Source organism: Heloderma suspectum, chromosome 4 (assembly GCF_057233095.1).
Source record: "Heloderma suspectum isolate Gila_16-S chromosome 4, 16-S_ref, whole genome shotgun sequence".
Classification (NCBI taxonomy): Eukaryota; Metazoa; Chordata; class Lepidosauria; order Squamata; family Helodermatidae; genus Heloderma; species Heloderma suspectum.
This window is the reverse complement of record NC_139461.1, coordinates 173376197-173399095: the sequence shown is the minus strand read 5'-3', so window position 1 is coordinate 173399095 and position 22899 is coordinate 173376197. Positions and strand designations below refer to the sequence as shown.

The window sequence follows — 22899 nt, the reverse complement described above, 5'->3', positions numbered from 1 at the left end:
CTTCTGAGGCAGGGCAGAGGAAGCGCCCACTGGGTGGAAGCAACGACGGTCCGGAGCGACGCAAGGTTTTCCTTCCCCTAGTGCCACAGCGCCAACTCGAGAAGCCTTCAGACAGGTGCTTCTGACCAGACCGGGAAATGAAACTACCAGCAGACAACGCCCCTTCTCCAAGCCGCATCTCCGCCTCCAGCCCTGAAGCAGCCTTCGTTCCTTGGGTTTTAAAACCCCAAACGCGGCCCTTCCCTCCCTCTCCTCTTCCCCCGGCCCTCGCCAGCCGCTGCACTGGCGGCTGCAGAGCTCCCACCTAATGCAAAGGAGAGCAACGTCCGCGCGACGGTGAGTGAAGCCCGTGCCCGGGACAAGGGGACAGGCGGGCCGGGCCGAGCCGAGCCGGGGGCAGCTTGGCCTCTGTCTCTGCTCCTGGTCCTGCCACAGGCTTCAGTCATTTCCAAAGCAAGCGGGGCAGGCTGGAGGCTCTGAAGGGTTCCTTGAATGCCGGACAAACGCCCCGCATGCGCGTCTCTACAGGCAGGGAGAGAAAATAGGATTTTACGGCGAAGGCTGCGTGAGGGAGGACAAACGTGTGAGAAAGGTGGGTAAAATCCAGCGTTAAGGAGCCCTACTTAGAGCAGACCCATTGAAATGAACGGGGCTTGAGTTAGTCACGACTGACTTAACCCCAATTCATCTCAATGGGTCTACTCTAAGTAGGGCTCCTTAACGCTGGATTTTACCCCGTATCTGTAACAGAGGAACGGAAAAGACAAGAGGGTCGTGGGTTAGACAGAATGGGGTTTGGCTGGATGGAGAAGCCAGTGGTACAATTAGGTAATTTTTAGAGCCTGGACATAATGGTCTTATCCTCTTTATACTGCCATGTGTATTACTTCTGTTGTGAAGCACACAGCTGAGATTTCTTCTTCTCCCCGACCCCCAACCACCAGCCTATGCTTTACAAGTGCTTCTACATTCATCCTTTTTTGTTAGAATGTTTGCCAGTACTGAAAAAAGAAATCCTCTGAGCATGCACAGTCTTGCATTTGAAGCTCCTTTCAATCATGGCACCATCGTGGTTGCAGGAATAAAATGGAGCTTGCTTATGCTACCTTCATCCCTTACCACTTTCTGGGTGCTCTTAAGCACCCCCCCCCCCCCGTTTGCAGGGCCCTGTTCTTTGGCTCCAAGGCCCAGCCCTAGCTTAGGGTGGCCAGACGCAAAGGAGGACAGGCCTCCTGCACTTTTATTTGTTGTGTCAAAGAGGGAATTTCAGCAGGTGCAGCTTGCTTCAGGAGCGACATCTGCTAAAATTCCCTCTTTGACACAGCTGTTAAAGGGGCAGAAGCTCTGTCCGCTTTTGCCTCTAGCCTCCCTAACCTAGCTGCACCCCTGGGAGTAGCAAATGGGGAGACTGCAGGTTGCCACTTTCTTGGGAACAACTCCTGTGCCCTTAATAGCTGCACAGCAGGCAGAGATTAAACAGGTGAAGCTTCCCCTAGCACAGCTGCCACCACTGCATCTTCTGCCAATAATGCAGCAGGGTATATTATGAGCCCCGCCAGGGGAAAAAAGATGGTGGCTTTAAGAGAGATGGATACACAGAGAAGCTTGGGAGCAGGTGTGTATGTCAAATCTGGTAGAAAGATTATGTCTTTAACATTGCTCCCTCCAACACTAGCAATCATATCCAATGCAGGGCAGGAGAAGCACAGAGGGGATTGTCCCCTCCACACTTCACCTGCCCTGATTTGTGGCTAGACAGCCAATTTCAGCTGTCTAACTGCCGGAAGTCGGAGCAGGGGAAGCGGCAGCTGGACAACACTTTGGATGTGTCCTACCAGCACTTCTGAGTTTCCTGCCCTGGCACACCCCCAGGAATGCCCCGTTTTTGCCACTCCACACTCCTCTTCCGAGCGCAGAGCACGGGACTGTTCCGCGCTGCCTGCAAGGCAGAGCAGGAAGGGGTGAAGGCCGGTTCTCAGGGAACCGACCTCGGAGTGCGGGCTCCAAGGTTGGTTCCTGGGAACCAACCTATCCTTTGACTAGCGGCCGTAGGATGGCGACCTTAATGTATCAAAAGTGAATTATAGCGCAATCCTATGCATGACTACTGACAAACAAGCCCCATTAATTTCAGTTGGATCTTTCCCTAAATAAATGTGCATAGCAGAGGAAGCAACCTGGTGCCCTCCAGAAGTTGTTTTTTTTTAAAGTTGTTGTTATTTATTAGATATGTATACTGCCTAACTGCAAATGCCCTCAGGGTGGTTTACAACCCTCATAATCCCTGATGATTAGTCATGGTTGACTGGGGTTGGAACATTTGCCACTGGCTTAAAATTGTTAAGATCTTTTGGGTCCAGGGAGGATTTCTTCAGGAGTGGTCTCACCCCCACTTCTTTCAGGCGGGCCCAGGACCACTCCCTCTTGCAAGGAAACATTAGTCACCTCCCTGGCCCAGCCAGTTGTTCCCTTCCTACCAGTTTTTATAAGCCAAGATGGGCAAGGCTCATATATGGAGGTGGCCACTCAAACCTGTCCAAGCACTTTGTCAATGCTGTTGAGCTGTACCAACTGAAACTTATCCAGCAAAACTCTGGATTTGTCACGTGATTCACCTGCTATAACATTGGAGTCTTAAGTTCTGGTGGATGCAAGAGATTTTATCTTGGAAGTGCTATGCAAAGATATCATAACAGGCCTCTGATGGCTTCACAACCTCCCTAGGGTCGGCATATAGGATTGAACAATCCTAAGAAGCTTTGCTGGGCAGCATAGAGAGGATTCAATAGAGGCAGAGAGAGAGATTGTTTCTTTTCCGCCTTCACTGCCCTTGAATATATTTGAGCATAGGCGCGTACCAGTGTTCAATTCCATCTGTCAGGAACTTTCCTCCATCAAACCGTCTGTTGTTTTGTTTCATCACTGTCAGCGCCAAGGTATATTGTGAAGCCGTCTGAGCTCTACTGTGGAGAGGGTGCTTTGGAGCATCGTGTGAACTGCCCAGGTCAGTTCTGCGTTCCACAGATTGACTACGTATTTGACAGGAGAGCCAACCATATCAGTAAGGACCCCTCCCCAAGCCATCTGGAAGCTGTTTGGATCCATTAGCCTCTGGGGGTGGATCATTTTAATAGGTCCCCCACCCTTGCAGTGGGGGAAAGCTGTTGTAAGTCTAAACCTCAGTAGGAGGTGATCTGACCATGACGAAGGGACTCATTCAAGGTCTCCTACCTTCAGATTACCATCTCCATGGCCAGCTTAAGAAAAAAAGTGCCCTGCTATATCTGTTGGGCAGATGATATGTTGAGATAGTTCCATGGTTGTCACGGAGGCCATGAAATCCTGATCTAAGTTAATTAATCATACCAAGGAAATGTAAATATAGATAACAAATACAAGTGATAAAGGTGTGAATGATCTTAAATAGTACAAGAGCCTGTATTAAAATGCTTATGTTATAAGGTACAAAAAAATGACTACCTGGACATTTTACAAAAGTTGTGACATCTCCAAAACCTCCAGTCTTATGAGCAACTGCTCTGGTGTTTAGGAGTTGGCAGCTCCACCCCACCCTTTCCAGGGACAATAATTACATCATAAGGTACATGGATGAAACAAGCAGTATCTGTTGGGGAATAGTGTATATAATTCTTCGCTGTGCAATCTGACTGACTTTGTTGGAGCATATCCCCTTTCTGACCCCTCCAAAAAGGGGACCATTAATTACATCATGGGTACATCGCTAAAACCATATCATTTGGTAGAGGTCACCTTCCTGTATCTTAAAATATCCAGTGGCTGTGCCACTGGGGCTGATGAACTGGGGGTGATGTGGTGTTGTCTTGCATGATTTGATTCAGGGGTGTGTGCTGGGGGCATGTCCCCATTGTCATGAGTTCATTGGCTGCCTCCATGTATGGATGGCACATGGATGTCATTGCTGGCAGTCCCTGATTAGTGGGTGCTGCTGGAGTCTCCAGGAATGCTGGGAATGTGTCTGCCATTTTTATGCCGTTTTTGTGCTTTCTAGTATGTTTCCCTCCTTCTCTCTTGGGCTGAGTATGCATTGGATATGATGACTGTTTCATTGCGGTGGCTGTGCATATCTCTGGTCTTATCTTAGCATAATGTGAGTATAGGGTTCATGTGCCTGAGTAAGACCCATTGAACACAGTGGGACTTACTTCTGAGTAAACATGCATAGGATTGCACTGTTAGTCTAACATTCTGTTTGCAGTAGTGGCCAGCCAGAGGCCTCCAGGAAATCCTACACATGGGACATGGGAGGAGTAGCTCTCCTCTGTTTGTCCCCAGTATTTAGTATGCAGAGGTATGCTGTTTCTCAACATGGAATTTCCATTTCACTATTGAGAGACATATTCTTTATGAATTCTTCATATTAACTAAACACAATGGTTTCTCTCTTTGATAAACAGATGGAAGGAAGAATGTGAACCCTTGGGACATGTACATTATTGTGAAAGACACCAATTTTTATCTGTTTAACACCTTGTCGTTTGAACCTTCACCATCCAAAATGTCTGCATCTGATATATATTGCATGTGAAGAGCTCTTCTATTAATACAAACTGTGGGTGTCACCTTAGGTATTAACTTATTTGTATTATACTAGAAGTATATACATAGCCAAAATAATCTCTGCCATCAGAAGGTCTCAGAATTCTACAGAAAAGAAATGGCAGCAGAGAAAGCCCTTCAGCTACATCAGGTGTATTGAACCTCTTTCAGCCCAAGGGCCCAATCCATTTTGAAGAAGCTCTCAAACTGCATTCTGGTGGTAGGTAGAGCTAAAGGCAAAAGGGGGCTGGCAAAAGAGAGAGGGGAGCAATACTAAAAATACCAGAATATTTTAGCTTAAAGTTCTTACTGCCAGCAGGTAAGCATTAAGAAAGGCTTAACAATCTTTTATAATGGGGGAATACGTCACAGAAGCCATGAAACCACCAAACAATCAGTCATTGGAGGAAAGGGGGCAGGACCAGGTGAGGGTGGTAGAGCCACCTGGGGAACCCCAGAGGGCTGGATTGGAAGATGCAGCAGGCGCCTCTGAGCTAAATGATGCTGTGCGATTTGGCTCAATCGAGATCGTCCGGCAGTTGTTGGGAAAAGGTACTGATATCAATTCAAAGGTGGATTGTGGCTGGACAGCCCTCCATAGTGCCGTACAGGGAAACAAGGAAGACATTGTCCACCTCCTGCTGGACAAAGGGGCCAATCCACTTGCTAGGAAGGAAAATGGTGCTACTCCTTTTATTATGGCAGGGATAAAAGGCAATGTGGAGCTCTTGGATCTCTTTCTTAATAAAGGGTCAGAAATTAATGAGTATGATAAAAATGGCTTCACAGCTTTCATGGAAACTGCTTGGTATGGAAAAGAAGAGGCCTTGAGATTTTTATATAAGAAAGGGGCAGATGTAAATCTGGGCAGAGTCGTTGATGAGGAGCAAAAGAAAATTGGCAAAGGAGGTGCAACAGCCTTGATGGATGCTGCCAGGCATGGCTATGTCACTGTTGTCAATGCGCTAGTCACAGAAATGAATGCTGACGTGAACATCTGTGACAATCACGGGAGGAATGTGTTAGTCCATGCTCTCTCAGTGACTGAAGTCAAAGGTTGGGACCAAGACAAAGAGGCAGTTGCCCTTTTCCTCTTAGAACACAGGACTGATGTGAGCAAGAGAGATGAAAGTGGGAAAACTACTCTCATACTGGCTGTTGAAAGAGAAAGCCAAAATCTGGTGAAAGCCATTTTGGAAACAAATGAAGTTGACATAGATGATGCTGACAAAAACAGCAGAACAGCACTGATGGTAGCAGTGGAGAATAAAAATTATGAAATAGCAAAGATGCTGTGTGAAAAGAGAGCAAGAACAGATGTTGGGGACCTCCTTGGGATTGCCAGTGTAACTTACAACAATGATAAAATGATACAGCTTCTTTGTAAATATCATGCATCACCTCGTCCAAGCCAGCCAGCGATACAGAGGATATTCTCTAGCCGACGCTGGAGATCTGAGCTCCAGTACCTCTATGAAAAGTATCATCCTATGACTGGGAAACTCAAGATCTTTAGGTATAAAGATTTCAGGATTCAGGGAACCTCCCATGGAGGTGGAATCTACCTTGGATTCTATGATGGAAAAGAGGTGGCTGTGAAGATATTCTGCACCGATGCAGAAAATGCAGAGCGAGAGAAAGCCTGCCTTGAGAAATGCCGAACCAGCAACCATCTGATGAAATTTTATGGGTGGGAAAAACAGAAGGCTTGTCTCTACTTGTGCCTTGCTCTGTGTGAGAAGAACCTTGAGGAGTATTTTAGGATGGCAGAGAGTGCAGCCATGGAGAACAAAGACATTCTTGAAACAATATTTCAGGCAGTGAAGGAACTTCATGGATTTGGATTTGGCCACCAGGATCTGCATCCAAGTAACATTTTGATAGGTTTGTATTCTCTTGTTTTTGACCTTGTCTGATGGAATCCTACCCATTTACTCCAGTATAATCCAGTTGAAATTTATGGGATAAACATGGAACAGCAGCTTTTCAATACTGTAGTATAATCAGTAGATTCCTCATTCAGTTTTCCCTATTCAGTTCACAAAGTGTCAGTGTTGCCTCAAATTGAGCAGGGAAATTTGAACACGGCTGGCTTCACTTCTCAGCAGCAGGGTCGTAAACCAAATTCAAGCTCTGTCAGTTCTAACCTTGCACTTACATTCCCAGATCTCTTCTCCCTGAGTCACCCCATGTCATAGTCACATCAGGAGTCTATCAAAGTCAGTGGGGTTTATCAAATAGACTTGTATTGTACTTAAACCAGAGTACAAAGAATAGCTTAATCATATAGTATGTGTGCATACAGGTAACCATTTACGATGTGGTATCTTGCTATAGTGTGCATTTAACTAGATAGCCAGCCATCTGCACATATCAGGCACTCGGATCCAAAAGTGAGCAGGTGGGCAGCATAGAGAGATACTTCAGTAGCCTCACTCAGTAAGAAGTCACCCAGACTGAAGGACAGCAGTAGATGTAGGAGCTTTATTGCAGGCAGTGATGTGGAATTAGCTCTCTGATCATCAAACTTCTCTACACCAGCAGTTTATTGCACGCTTGTGATTGGCCACTTGCAGAGGTTTGTGGGCCCATTACATGATGTCATTGACATCCAGGGCCCCTCCGGCACTTTTTCAGTTTTATCCCGCTGTAAACACCAGACTAAATCAGGTATTTTTTTAAAAAATGCACAGAATCAGTAGCATGTAATGCCGCTGTAGTGCTATATTTAAGCCACTAGATGGTGCTGTCTAAAGGAAAACATAGGAAAAGTGCCGAAATGGAAGGTTTCAATTCAAACTGTGTGGTTGTCCATGTCCGCCCATGTAATGGAGCCAATCGTAATCTCGCAAAGAATCGGGAAGCAGAAAGCCCCAGTGTAGTGTAGTGGTGAGAGTGACGGACTGGGAGCCGGGAGATCCGGGTTCTAGTCCCCACTTGGCCATGGAAGCTCACTGGGTGACTTTGGGCCAGTCACAGACTCTCAGCCCAACCTACCTCACAGGTTGTTGTTGTGAGGATACAACGGTGAGGAGGAGGATAATGTAAGCCGCCTTGAGTTCCTTGCGAGAGGGAGAAAGGCGGGGTATAAATGCAATAAATAAATAAATAAATAAAATAAGGCAGCGGGATTTTCCATTAATGTGGAGAAACCCATCCACTCCCCAAAGCCAAGAAGATTCTGGACTGTGGTGAAAGTGCCCAATTAGAACTGTCCTCCAACCAGTAGCCCCAGCGGTGCAAGAAAGGAAGGGGTTGTAGCTCACCTGCTTCACATGCAGATGATCCCAGGTTCAATCCCCCTGCTATCTCCAGGTAAGGCTGGGGAAAACTCCTGTCTGAGACCCTGGAGAGTCAGTGAGACAATACTGAGCTAGATGGACTAAAGGACTGACTTGATATAAGGCAGTTTACTGTGTCCAGATGGTGACATCTGACACCATCATCCTGCGAGGTCTTGAGAAGGAACTTAGAAACACACTTCACTGTTGACTTGTTTGCACTTACCATAGTTTAAACTAACCACAGTTTGTCTGAATTTAAACAACACAATGAACTGTGGTTAATCAAAAACAGGAACAATAACATTATCTTTTTTGTGATTATTTTTTATTTTATTTTTTTTAAAAAGAAAAACACAACACAACAACAATATAAACACACAATACACATACACTAAAATATATCTTAAGATTGTAAGTTATCTACCTTTGGCTCCCCTTACACAACAAATGCTTATTATTATTATTTTCTACTTCTTATCTTAGTTGTATATCATACATTGAGTTCACAGACATTATCTCCTTTCTCCTAATTTTAACAACAGAAAAAAGAGAATCAACCATCTCATAATTCAAAATCCACATACATAGATATCATTTTTCTCTGTTTCTTGTACAAATTCTATAAAAGGTTTCCAGTCTAACATAAATTTAGTTGTTGACCCTTCTTTAATTATAATAGTAAGTTTTGCCATCTCTGCCAGCTCCATCATTTTCATGATCCACTCACTCACAGTTGGTATTGTTTCATTCTTCTACTTTTGTGTATACAATAACCTTGCAGCCGTTGTCATGTAGAGAAAGAGGGTTCCCCCCTTCTCTTTTACATGTTTATCTGTTAGTCCCAATAAAAAAGTTTCTGGCTATAGTTCTATAGTAGTCTTTAATATTCTTTGAGCTTAAGATTGTATTTGTTTCCAAAATGTTTTAGCTTTTTTACAAGTCCACCATAAATGATAAAGCATTCCCTCTTGGTCTTCACATTTCCAAGATTTTCCAGAAACACCTTTATACATTTTAGACAATTTAAACGGTGACATATACTATCTATACATCATCTTATAAAAATTCTCTTTAAGACTTGTACATAAAGTAAATTTTAAATCTTTTCCCCAAATATTTTACTTTCTTTTCAATTTGGAAGCCAGTCTTATCCATCAACTTGAACATTCATATTCTTTGTTAAAATTTTTGTTTTCTGTTTATTAACTTTGAACCCTGCCACTACTCCAAATTCTGTTAATTTTTTCATTAAAATTTCAATTCCCTTTAAAGGTTCTTCCAACATAAACACCAAGTCATCTGCAAAAGCCCTCATCTTATATTTCTCCTTTTTAATCTTTATTCCTGTAATTCGATCATCTTGCCTTATATGTTCAATAATTCTAGAACCAATATAAACAATATATTGGAAAGTGAGGGCAAATAATGGCAATTTTCCATTAAAGCAGTGACAATGGGCAACCTTGTCTTGTTCCTCTTTGTATCTCACAAGGTTTAGTCAGATCCCCATTTATAATTATTTGAGCCTTTTGATTGGTATATACTGATTTCACCCATTTTATACAGTTTTCTCCAAAGTCCAGTTCTTCTAAAGTCTTAATTAAAAATTTCCAATTGAGATTATCAAATGCTTTCTCTGCATCTAAAAAGATCAGAGCTGCTTGTTTTTCTGGATGTTTTTCCAAATATTCCACCACATTCAAGACCGTTCTTACATTATCTCTCATCTGTCTCCTTGGTAAGAAACCACTTTGGTCCTCATTTACAAAGTCCTGCAATATTTTCTTGAGCCTTTCTGCCAAAATTGTTGCAAATATCTTATAATCATTGTTTAATAATGAGATTGGTCTGTAGTTTTTTGTCGAGGTTAAATCCTGTCCTCCTTTAGGTATTAATGTTATATATGCTGTTTTTCATGTTTCTGATATCTCCCCCTTTTCTAAAATATTGTTCATCATATTTTTCAACTGTTGTAAAATTTCTTCTTCACACTTCTTATAATATAATCCTGATATTCCATCTGGTCCCGGAGTTGTTCCCAATTTAATTTTTTTTATTGCTTCCACCATTTCATTTACTGTTGTTGGGCCATTCATCATTTGTTTTTGTTCCTTAGTAATTTTTGGTAAATTTTGTTTATGAATATATTTATCCATTAATTCTGGGGAGATATCCTGTCCTTTATACAAATTTGAATAATATTGATAAAAGGCTTGCTGAATTGCCACATGTGGCAATTCAGGAACAAAAACTTTCGAACTCCTCACAACCTTATCAGAGTGATTGGAGGAGTGTGAAAGGCCAAGACTCACATAGGCGCATTCTTATAACACTAAACTATGGTTTAGCATTGCTGAATGCTGAAAATTGCCATTATTTGCCCTCAATTTCCAAAGCACTTATGCATAAAAGACAAAAATGTTTCACTTCATTTGTCCATTTCTTTTTTTTTTATTTTGCTAGATGTTGCTGGCAAGGTTTTCCTAGCAGATTTTGATAAGAGCAGAAAAATTACTGATGATAAAAAAGATCTTACAATCTCAGAAGACTTACAGGTAAATAACTGTCTTCCAATATTTGGACTCGATGGCCTTGTAGGCCCCTTCCAACCCTACTATTCTATGATTCTATGATTTCTCCTTCTACATCTACACAATTATTATCTCTAGAGTCTAAACATTAAGGCAGAGTATTGTGTGTGCATGCAATATACACATATATTTAATCAATCACAAGCATAATGACGACTTCAAGGAAGAGTAATGGTTTGTAACAGGTAAGAAGAGTGTGACTGGTATGGGTTCCTTCTTGTTTGTAACAGCCTCATTGATTTTATAACATAATTTTCTTAATAATCCAGGTAGATTAGAGAACTTAGTAACCAACCAGGTCAGTCCCATGTTTTTAATGGTCAAATTAGACATGGAATTAAAAAAAATAGACATGCTTTAATAAAAATATTATACCATTATACCAGTCACTGTGGCAGGACTATGGTAGTAGTGGTAATTTCACCAGGATGACAGTGTTGGGGGAAGCTGTTCCTCCAACACCATTTTCCCTGATTAAAATAATTCTGCAGCTGCTTTTTGGTCTATGGGGCAAAATAAAAAGTGACCTTACAGGCTTTAATGCTTCTCCCGGACATACTAGGTCAGCTTCTATGTGCAAGGAACTGTGGGAGGTTTTTTTGTAAGAGACTTTCAATCACAAGATTCCCCCACCAGCAATATAAATTGGTATAGTCTGGACACATGTTTACCATCTCATTGAGAACTAAGTCTTAGCACGTAGGATAAATATGTGAATCCATTCTAAATGTTCTGGTGTGATACAGCCATTTGTTCTCACACATTAGGCTCTCGGAAATCTTGTCCTATATGTTGCAATGAGGGGCAAAATCTGCTTTGAAGATTTGCCTACACATTGTCCAGAGGATGAAGTTGATTGTATGGAAATTGAAGACCTCAGAACATGTCTGAAATCTCCTGATAAAAGCATCCCAGTCACTGAACAACTGGGGAAATTAATCTACCATCCTTATTTTTGGAGCAAACAGACGTAAGTAAATACAGGACATTTAGCACCTCTCCTAGCTCTCCATCTTAACTTCACTGGCCCATTATTAACCTAGTAGCCATGGAAGAAGAAATTTTGCAAGTAGAGCTAGAATGACATTTAGGAAATGTTGCAATCTATCCATTTCAGTTTTTTGAAATCTTGAGTTTTGCCTTGAAAATTGAACCTCAGAATTTGAACACATTGGGAGTGCTTTAGACTGTTTGGGTAGTCCTTTCTTTTACAGTCTCACAAGCATTGTAGTGTTGTATCAAATATAACTAGTGTTCAGGAAAGGTTGTACTGCCTGTTCCCTCACAACCTTGCACAAACTACAAGGCTATCCATCAAGGTGGAGTAAAAGCAAAACTTGTATTTCAGTAATGAATGCCATTGATACTGACCCGATTCACATGACATGCCAGGCTCACCATGGGTTATTTAATCCATGGTGAGCCGCAGTGCATGCTGGGCGCTATTTTGAATATGCCACCCTCAACTGGGGGTTGTTGTGTCATGTTAACCCAGCCACCACAGGTTATTCAAGAGGTAAACAACCCTCGCAAAACCCGTGACTTGTTGTAGGGTTAAATAAGTGTTGCGTGAACCAGGCTAGTGAATTTGCTGCAAATATTGCAAAGCAGTCTTGATATCAGTGGTAATCAAATACTGCCAGGTGTCACATATCAAATAGTTGGATATTGACTGTAACATACAACAGGTGTCAAAATCCATAGAGTAGGATTTATGGGAGCAATGTATGTTTCGATACTACCTGTTAGGCTCCATTCTCATACCTGTCTAAAACCTTCTGAGACTTCAACAGGCAGAAACCATACATTTCCAAGTGTTTTCCCACAACCATGAGAGATATAATAAATGCCTTGCTATCATAAAGCATGAAAGCCAGGATCCTGAAAGCTACTCGGTGAAAAATTCCATCTCCAGTGTTGTTGTGGCGAGGTAGCTGTAGGAAGGACAACTGTGATGGTGACCCAATCCTTTGAGCGTTGAGAATCGTGGGCACCAAGACCTCAGGAAGGCTGGCAGAACACTAGCTGAAAGAAGTATGCTGGGTAGTGATGTCATTAGTTGGTAGTCGTATGTTGTTTGTGTATGTTGTCTGTGTGCTTTTATGTAAATGGGTTTTAAACTTTTTATATTGTATTTAATGTTTTAACTTCTGTAAACCGCCCAGAGAGCTTGGCTATGGGGTGGCATAGAAATGCAATTTATTATCATTAATTAGAGGGAGGGGAAAGGCAAATCACTGAGGCTTGTTATAAAAGGCAGGTCCCTTCCTTTCATCTGTCTGGAGTTAGTGGGTGCAGCATACCTGCCCACTTAAGAACGTAGGAAGCTGCTTTATACCAGGTCAGACTATTTATGCGTCTAGCCCAGTCCCGTCTGCCTGGGAGTGGCTTTCCCATCACCTGCTTCCACCCTTTAACTGGAGATGGTAGGGACTGAAACCGAGACCTCCTTCTGTATGCAAAGTGTGTGGTCCACCACTGAGCTGTGGTCTCTCCCTGTCTCAGAGGCCAACCTGCTTTGCTACACAGAAGCATCTGGGCCTCATGAGTCATCCGCGCAGCTTATTGTCCTGGCAGCAGTGGAGTGCTGTTCTTACGATTGCCTTCTCTTTGCCAGAAAGTACAAGTTCTTAAGAGAGGTTGGAAATGAGATACGTGCCATTAAGGCAGGAAACGCTAAGCGCTGGAATGTTACCATTGTCAGCGATACCACTGACATCAAGAAGGCTTTGAATTGCAAGGAGGATCCTTTCAAGGACTGGATGGAAAAGGTAACCTATTGGCTGGGCAAGAGGCACTAGGAAAGCTTTCCTGCAACCCTCATTTTAATTATGTTATGTTGATTTGTACAACTACATTTGGCCTTTTTCCCTTCTGGATTGACCATGCCTGTGGTTCATCATGTGTTACCAGGCCTGAAAGCACCATATGCTCATAACATGCAGCTAATGCAGCCTTCCCCAACCTGGTGCCCTCCGGATGTTTGGACTTCAACTCCCATCAGCCCCAGCCAGCATGGGCAATTATCAGGAATGCTGGGAGTATAGTCCAAAACATCTAGAGATCACCAAGTTGAGGAAGGCTGAGCTACGGTCTGATTCACCCAACCTATTTACCATATGTAGGGTTAGTCTGCTTTCAAGAGTGGTTCTGCTCTCCACCAACTGGTTCTTGCATGATTGACTCAATATCTATAAATTGCTGCTGAGCAACTGCTATTTTGGTCAGACCCAGCAACCTGGCTTGCACAACATGCCTGTCTCTCTGGGAGTTTTTAACCCATGATTAATTGCAGTGCATGCTGGGCAACATTTTGAATATGCAATGAACCCAGCCACCTAGGGTTGTTTGATGTTTAAACAACCCTTGCATAACCCTCAGTTTGTTGTAGGGTTATGTGAGGGTTGTTTAACCATCAAAGAAACTTTGGTGGCTGGGTTTGCATGACATATCAACTCCTGAGCAGGGGGCTACATATTCAAAATGTTGTCTGCATACACCATGGTTCTCCGTGTTGTGCAAACCGGCCCTGTATGGCGTAACTAGGGGTTCCCTCTAGGGTTCTGGCCCCTAGAGGTCACTGAATCCATGCTTTTGCCAGGACTTTCCAAAAGCTGCCACCACCTACTGATTTAGAGAAAGCAGTAGGACTTTCCTCCTTACATTCTTAGCACCTGGGCTGAGATATGCTGATTTTCAAATGTACCCAGATTTTAAACAGGTATTTAAAAATGTAAACATATATTTATTTTTTGAACAGGTCAGTTCAGAACAAGCAATAACTGATTAATAATAATAATAATGTTTCCATTATTCCACACCACAGCTCTGCTTTCAGTAGCTTCTCTCCATCTCTTCTCATTCACAACCTGTCTGATTCTACTCACTGACTAACTGCCTCTGGTCCCTAATTCCTCTCACTATCTCTCCATCCTAACTCCTCTCCCTCCTTCCCTGATCTCTCCCTAACAATCCTGGCCCTTCTTCGACTTTCTCCAATTGCCACTAGCTCCACCCACATTTCACTGTGGTCTCAGCTGTCCATCATTCCTTCCATGGGCTTGCCTGCAACACCCTGCAAGGGCAGTTCTGATGTACATGAATTGATTTGCAACACTACCAGATTTTAAATATTGCTAAATCTACCAAGCAATATATGGAAACTATTTTATTAATTAATATATATCACATTTTAGTGTCCTCTTGCTGAATATAGACTATCCTATTTTTGTGACTGGGAATCTGCCAGCTCGCAGGAGTGAACTCTCTTGGGAAGAGTGGGTTTTATGGAACCAAAGTAATAACAAGGATGTGAGTCTTTTTCAGATTGATGAAGAAGTGTTGGCGTCTATGGTTGATTTGTCCAGTGACAAGGGGAAAAGGGGGAAGAAGAAACAAGAACAAAACAAGCGTCATTATGAAAAATGTATGACAGATTTACTAAGGTTAATCAGAAATATGGGTGAGCACTTCAACGAGAAGCCAAAGGCGTAAGTGCCAGTTGATTTCTTTCAGTTTTGTTGCTGGCCTGGCCTTCTGCATAGGATTCACTGACTGGCTGCTTTTGTGCCTTGATCTTCCTCCTGCAGCAGCTTGCATGCAAATCCTGAACAAAGGAGGATCTTGAACTGATCTCCACTGTCCATGTCTGGCTATGGAGGCACAGAGAGTAGGGCATCCTCTGCAGTTCTCAAGGCAAGAGGGAAAACTTGGGGGGGGGGGTTTCCCCTGCAGTGGGCTTCCAGAATTTAGAGGTGCTGAGATAATGATAAGCCAGATCCAGGTTTGCTTACAGGGAGACTTTATTGAGTACTTACAGTGCACAGGCGTACCCAATGGTTGGATCAGACAGTTTCTCTGAGCCCAGAGCCATGGGGTATACTGGGTTTTATACCATACATGTTAGCAATGGGGCAGCATGACAGAAGCAAGAGTTAACTAGCGTTCATCTGCAACTTTCTCATTATAGACTAACAGTGCTCGTTCAGAAGGAAAACAATCAGAACTTTCCCAGCAGAGACACCTGTAGCATAGCATAAACATAACCTCACTTCTCAGGTACATTCTAGGCCCTGATAAGATACACGGTTTGGAGCTTGTTAGCATGGAATGTGCTGAGGCGAGGATATCGACCTTTGACTCCTCTTACCAGCCAAGAGGCCCACTAGCAAGAGAATTGCACTTAATAATGAACCAAAGCAGAAAGCATGGATCTCCAGGCCCCTCTAAAACTACTGCTGACTTGGTTACAGGCCAGGGGCCATTATGGGGGTGGGAGGCACTTTTTCAGGCCTACCACTGACATAGGTAGCAATTTTGCGACCAGCTACAAACATTTAAATCAAGCTTGGGTAATATGTGGCCTTTGGCCACGTGTGGCCCCTGCCCCCCCCTTTTTAGAGGAAAAAATTGGTGTCTGTAGCACTATGGGGTGCCCAAAGAGTTGAATTTAACTTGTTTGCAAGCTAAATTTGACTATTTTAGTACTCCATAGCTGCTGCAGAGCACTAAAAGGGTCAAATTTAGCTTGCAAGGTTTTTTCTCTATTAGAACTTGGGGCCACATGGTCAGCATGGGGAGGATGTCTGGGGGGCAAAGATGGCCCCCAATCCTCTTGAAGTTGCCCATGTGTTGTAAATATTACTAAAACCAGAGATACTTCAGCAGCAGAGCTATTAAAAGCTATTAAAAACCCTTTCTAAAAGATGTTTAATACCAATCCTGCCCTCTGCTTTTAGTAATATTTAAATGCTCATAATTAACTTTTCCTTCTAAAAGCTGGCCAGGCAGAGCTTCTTAGAAAATAAGTTCCACATGCAGGGTATCAAGGAAAAAGCTCACTCCTGTTCTTTGTCCTCCAAAAATGGCTGCAGCGAGGTGTATGGCCTGGCCTCTGAAAATGGTTTGCTGTTGATAGACTGCTGTTGATAGACCGATTAACCCTCCATGAATTTGTTTAAATCCTTTGTTTAAGCCCTCTAAAGCAGTGGCCATGCTCACAACTTATGACAGCAAATTATATATGCTAATCATGTATAGTATGGAAAAAGTACTTTCTTTTAGCTGTCCTGAATCTATTCTTATGGATAAAGTGGTCCAAACTCTTGATGAGTTGCAGCTGCTTCCAGACTAGTGCCCTCTAGCACTTCCAAGGCTTTACTTTTCAGCAGTCAGCTGTAAGTGGAAATAAAACAGTGCTTCCATACAGCACTTCCTATATTCCCCATAAAAATCTAGCAATGTTCATCCTTACAGGTGAACTTTTTAAAGTGTGTTTACTTGGATGTAAGTCTTATTTGGTTCAATGAATGCTTAGGACTGTAACACTCAGTCAGCAAATCTAACTGATTTGAGCTAATCTCTTCTCACAGTCCCTGTTGTTTTTTAAGCAACTCCTGCTTCTAGAAGCTACTCTCCCTTTAATTAGTTGTTTGCTTCCAAACCACTGCATTAGTGAACCAGCCCTTTAATTAGTATATTCCTGTTTCCTGCTGGCAGGCTCTTTTCCTCTTTGTAGGTAGAGGAATTGCTTGATCGTTGTTTTTGGTTTTTTAGGGATGGCGGAGAATTCCGCCACGGATTCCAGCGAGGCCGGATTCTTTAGAATCCAGCCCCCCGGAATCCGTGGCGGAATGGCCTCCTGCCCCCCCGCGGAATCCCCCCGGGATGGCACTTACCTGGGGCGGATTCGGCGGCGGCTGGTCTCCTGGCCAGCTGCGGCAGGGCTGCTGCTGCCGCCATTGCCATCCTTGGACTGTGATAGGCTACGTAAGAATTTACGTAGCCTATCACAGCTAACCTCAAAAAAACCCACAAAAAAACACAGCGTATGCAAATGGCAGTGGCTATGGCGGCCGCCATTTGCATTCCCTGTTTTTCACCAATTTATCTTACGTAAATATTTACGTAAGATAAAACGGCGAAAAAAAGGGGGAACGCAAATAGTGTAGTGGATGCTATTTGCGTTCCTTTATTTTTTGCCATTCTAGCCTATGTAAATATTTACGTAAGATAAATCAGTGAAAAATAGGGAACGCAAATGGTGGCCACCGTAGCCACCGCCATTTGCGTATGCTGCGTTTTTTTTGTTTTTTGTTTAGGTTAGCCATGATAGGCTACGTAAATTCTTACGTAGCCTATCACGGTTGTCTGGCCGGACGCAAATGGCGGCCACTACGGTGGCTGCCATTTGTGGCTGCACCAGGCCGTCCGTGGCCGGAAATCCGGCTGCAGACAGCCCTGGCCATGGAGCGGAGCCGGCCGTCGAGGATTCTGGGGGGGAGGACCGGATCACCCCCCCCCCCCCGTCGAGGATTCCGTGGGGAGGGACGGAGCAAAGGTAAGTGAGTTTCGTACATCCCTAGTTTTTTTATGATTGCAGTTGTGCAGTTTGGATTTTGAGAGACAAGAGGTCAAACTAAATGGGATTCTGCAACTTTTTTTTGGTACTTCAGAGCAGTATGTGGAGCTGCTAATTTGTTTGGTGATGTAGAGTTGGGATTTTTATCTTTTTCTCTTGTGCCATTTCCTTGTTTCAGAAATAGGGGGTGGGATTTAGAACAGGCAAATGACACAGAGAAAAGGCTTAAACCCCTTCACCCAGTATCATGTCTACAACCAAATTAGCAACTTGAAATAAGAACAAAATATGAAATCCAAAGGAGATTCTGATCACTGATCTCTTGGATTGCATCTTGTCTGGCCTGTTATGGCCATACAAAATCTATGTTTGTAAGGCTGTGGATTTTTGGCAGCAACAATGAAATGTCTGATATCTGTTGGATAGTTGGAATGATGTAAGAAAAGTTGCCAGCAATGGATGGAACACTTGTAGCATCCAGCTTGTGAACTGAAGGTAATTTTGGAGCTGAGAAAAGCCTTCCTACACAAGCTTAGGGGCTGTTCACACAACACGTTAACCCACACTCAGTGGTTGAGTGTGGGTTGTTTTGAACCATGGGCTGTTTGTTGAACCATGGGTTAGTGTGTAGTCTGAACGCAGCATGTTTTCAGCAAGGTGGGTTATCATCTTGTCTGAACGCAGCTAGGGTGGCTTGTTAATCATGCAGTCTGGCTTATTAACCACTCTGAACAACCCAACAACAAGCCATGGGTTCTCAAGGAGGGTTGTTTGAGAAAAATAAGCCCTACTGCATGGTTAATAAGCCACCCTGGCTGCATTCAGACAACACAATAACCCACCGTTCAATAAACAACCTACGGTTCAAAACAACCCACACTGAACCACTGAGTGTGGGCTAGTGTGTTGTGTGAACAGCCCCTTAATTTGACCAGGTTCACACAACCACAGAGGGAAAACAAGCCACAGTGGCTTATTTACTGTTCCTGCCCATGCCAGTCACGAGCTACCTAATTAGCATAATGACCCTTCACCATGCACGGGTTGTCATGACATCCGAACTCGGCGAGGGTAAATGACTGGGGTGATTTACAAACCACCCTGAAAACTATGACTTGTTCTAGGGTTGTTGAGTGGTTGGTAAACCACCCCATCCACCCATGCACACAGGGTTTGGACATCATAACAAACCTGTGTCTCATGAGGGTAATTGTGCTAATTAGGCAGCTCATGACCGGCAATACACAGGGAGGGAAAATAAGCCACCATGGCTTATTTCCCCTCCATGATCATGCGAACCCACGCAGTCTGTGATCAGAGCTGGAAATCTCAGTGGGAAGAAGTTGCAAGGAGTAGAGAGCCAAGGGGAAGGAAGCCAAGAAGAAGGGTTCTAGAGGATAGGCTCAGTACAATCTGTGGAGTGAAAAACAAGCACCTGAGGAAGAGTAGATAAGGAATGAGAGCAGCCTGAGAAAAAAGCAGAAGAGAAAGGGAGAAAAAGAAGGGGCAATTAAAAGGTGGCTGTGGAAAAAATTCATGGAGTCTAAGGACAGAAGAGGCTGTGTGTTAGTGGTTGGCAAGATACAACTATGCTGAGCAGGTAGGCAAGCTAGCTGAGTGTCAGGTGTCTAAAGGAAGTAAGACAGGCCTCAGGCAATGGCTACACATTCTAAAATGCAGGAATCTGAGGAAACAATGGGTAGCAGAGGCATTTAGTCGAATAATTCCTTACAATAAGCCTGCAGATAGGGCTGGTGTTGTTTTTAAAGTTTGCTATTTGAGAAATTTAGAGATCAATCGTATAGCCCCTAGATATTGTCTGAGGGGACATAGGATGCTGGCGATTGCCCCCTCTGAGGTCAGAGACAGTGCTCTAACCTTGGAAGGGGGAGTCGAAGATCTGACCCCACTCGCCCTGCCCCTTGCAGCCAGCATGGACGGAACTTCAGCTGCTTTCTGAAGTTGGAAAAGTGACCTTGGAGAGGGGGAAAAGGGGGCATTTTGGTGGGCAGTGAGAGGAGGAGACCAGAGAGGTGAGGATATAAGCTATCCTGAGCCTCTTCCAGCCTCCTTCCCTCCCCCTGCAAAGTGCCATCACTAGACGGGCAAAACAGCCCACCTAGCAAAAAATGCAGGGCAGGAGGACGGGGAGGTGAAGTTCGCTGCCGCCACTCCTCCACCCTTCACTGGAAAATTGGAAGCCTCTGAGTTCGGGGGCTTCTGATCATCAAGGGCACAATCAATAGAACTGTGCCCTTAGGAGCTTTAGCGGCCAACAAGATGGGGCTGAGGCAAAACCTCACATAATCCTATGGATAAGAGAAGCTTGAGGTGATGGCAGGAAGTAAGTGGACTGGCAAAGAAAGATGGAGTGTCATGCACTAGGATCTTAGGGAAGGGGAAAATAAGTTTACCAAGCCAGCCCCTGAGAGGCTCCTGGGCTTTTAACAGTTGCGTAGCATCTCTTTTCACATTCTGTATCATTATATAAGGAAGGAGTGTGCAGATACAATAGGACAGAAAGCATCATTCTTGGTGATAGCTGCCTTGCTTCCTGAAACCAGGCTTTAGAAGAATGGCCCATAAGCAGAAAAGGGGTCTTGGGAAACTGGCAATGATGTTCTGAAATGCAACGCTTACCAGCGCTTACTTACCTATTTGTAATAAAAGGATTCATATTTTCCTCCATTTCAGGGTGAAGGCCATAATCAAGGAGCCTGCAGGCTATTTTCTGACTCGCTTTCCAAATTTAACAATTTATGTCTACCGGAGACTGTATAATACAAAATATGCTAGACTTTTTCCAACTGCCCAAAATCCTTCTCAGCTGCAGTGAGGACCAATGGGCATCGATTCTTTATGGACACGCCTGGCTTCCTTTAGTTTGTCTCCATTTCACTAAAAGAGTAATGTGGAATAGACAAAAAGGATCAAATATCCCGGCAGCATCTCCAGCTTCTTAACTCTTGTATGTGAATACAACACGCTTCTTCCTGGGGCCCAAGTTCTGAAAGCCGTTAATGAGAGGTGTCAGAAAGATGGCATGTTCTCACAGCCTCCAAAATTTCTCCTTGTCAGTGTACACAGACAAGCTTATCAGCAGAGACTCCTGGTGATTTGGATAAAGCTTGGTCAGCTATCTTCAATCAAAGTGATTCACTGTAGAGGAAAAGCAAATGAATCAGTTTCCCAGTGCCTGGCACCAGTTTGTGTCTTGGTGTGGAACACAATGTAACCAAAACCCAATATGCATACACAATTATATTTACTCTCAATATTTTCAAAATACACAATTATGAACTGTGAAGAAATGTCTGTATATAACTGTTGGTGTCATGTGTTGTTTACTTTGTGTGGTCTCTGTGAGGCTACAGCATAGCTGTGTAGGCCTTGTTTCGTTATTGTCAAAGTCCTGTGTAGTAGTTGCTGACATGGATGCATAGTTCCTTCAGTATTAAACAGTGATCGTAGTACAGCAGAGACTTCATAGTGTCCCAATGTCTCACATAAACCAGTTTGGTGCTGTGATCTAGCTATAATCAGTAGTCGGGCAAATAGTGAACTGTCTGCACTTAACTCTTTAACAACACCGGCCACATTCATTTTTATTTTCTTCTTTGCACTTGAACACAAATTTAGTTTGTTCTTGACTGGATCCCATAGATTCGTGGAACTAGTTTCTGAGATGAGTCTCCGTATTTTGAAATCTTCACACAATATGATACTGAGAAAACACAGTCGACTAACATCCTTTGCAGTTTTTTCCACTGAGAACTGCCTTGGCTGCAATGTTAATGAGTTCAGGCCTATCATCTGAAAATGTATTTCCAGTCTGTTTCAGTTCGATACGCAGTTAATTTATTGCTGTATCTTGTTTAGTGGCTGCTGCTTTTGAGTTCTGATGATGCTTACGCAATGTTGCTGGCCCAAATGGTATCCCTGCCATGCATGATATCTCTTCAGATACTTGGTCAGCTATTGGTGCTGTTAAAAAAAATAACGAGCCAGGGCCTTAGGATGCTGTGTAAATAGACCCTAATTACTTGCAACAAACACTCCACCACTGCCATGTGTTCTTGCATCATTTTAAATGTTGGGTTTGATTGTCCTTGGAGCTCATGAAATTCCCTTATTTGTCCAGAGAGATTGCATTTATCTGTAGTGGTTAACAGATCTTCAATATCATTGCCTTTGGTAAAATCAGATTTGCCTTGTAGGTTTTCAACCTTCTTACAGATTTCTTCACATGAATGCTTCTTAAAGAATATTTCTAGGTAGCAGTTGTACAGTGCAATGAATGTACATATTTGAGCTTCTACAGCACGTCAACGGTCTTTCCCCATGATGATGTGATGCACAGTGCTCTCATCGTACCAGACCTCCCGCATTTCAGGAATACTGGATCCATCAGTGTAAGTGACAACTGCATGAAGTAACGCCATGCATATGCGCCGTTCACCAGGCTGTAAAACAAATTGATCACAAAGATGGTGTTGAGACATTATTAGTTTTGCTGTACTGGCTTTATAGAGACCCAAATCTAATGTAACAACACATCATGATTTTGCTCCACAAATGTGTTTAGTTAAATTTTCAAGTTGGTGCAAAAATGTCAACTGAATTGAACAATCTGTTGTGGCAGTGGGTATGATTGGTAGAATAGATACACATGTTATTTGCTTAGGAACATCTTGCAATGCTGCATTGAAAACTGTCCAGTTGCTTGTCATCTTGAAGACATCAATATTATGCGTCACACACCAGTTACGCCATGGAAATTATTATTCTGTAGCTGTCTGATTTATCTTTAAAATGAGACCTTATAAATTAAAATCCATCCACTATTTACAGAGATATTAATGTTTTTGTGAATTTTGATGGTGGCCATCTTGAAGATGTCATCAAAACTATTTGCCACACACTGTAGAATTACACCATGGAAATTATGTAAGTACAGGTAGTTTCTGATCAAATAAAACCAATTGCACATTTTTTAAATTTTTATTTTTTAACTAACTTTTTTTCATTTTTTTGTCTTGTAACACACACTTCCACACCAGTGGGACTCCGCTTTTAACCTCTACTG

General features: G+C 43.2%; 1 protein-coding gene across 1 annotated transcript; it reads left to right on the top strand.

The window, feature by feature from the left end:
* LOC146347773 (2-5A-dependent ribonuclease-like) lies at nt 1–22808 on the top strand. Its single transcript, XM_084851308.1, has 7 exons — nt 1–336; nt 4437–6462; nt 10326–10417; nt 11221–11423; nt 13071–13224; nt 14780–14943; nt 20508–22808. The coding sequence occupies exons 2-7, from the start codon at nt 4932–4934 to the stop codon at nt 20647–20649; spliced, it is 2286 nt and encodes a 761-aa protein (XP_084707434.1). The 5' UTR covers nt 1–336; nt 4437–4931; the 3' UTR covers nt 20650–22808.
* The last annotated feature ends 91 nt before the right edge of the window (nt 22809–22899 follow it).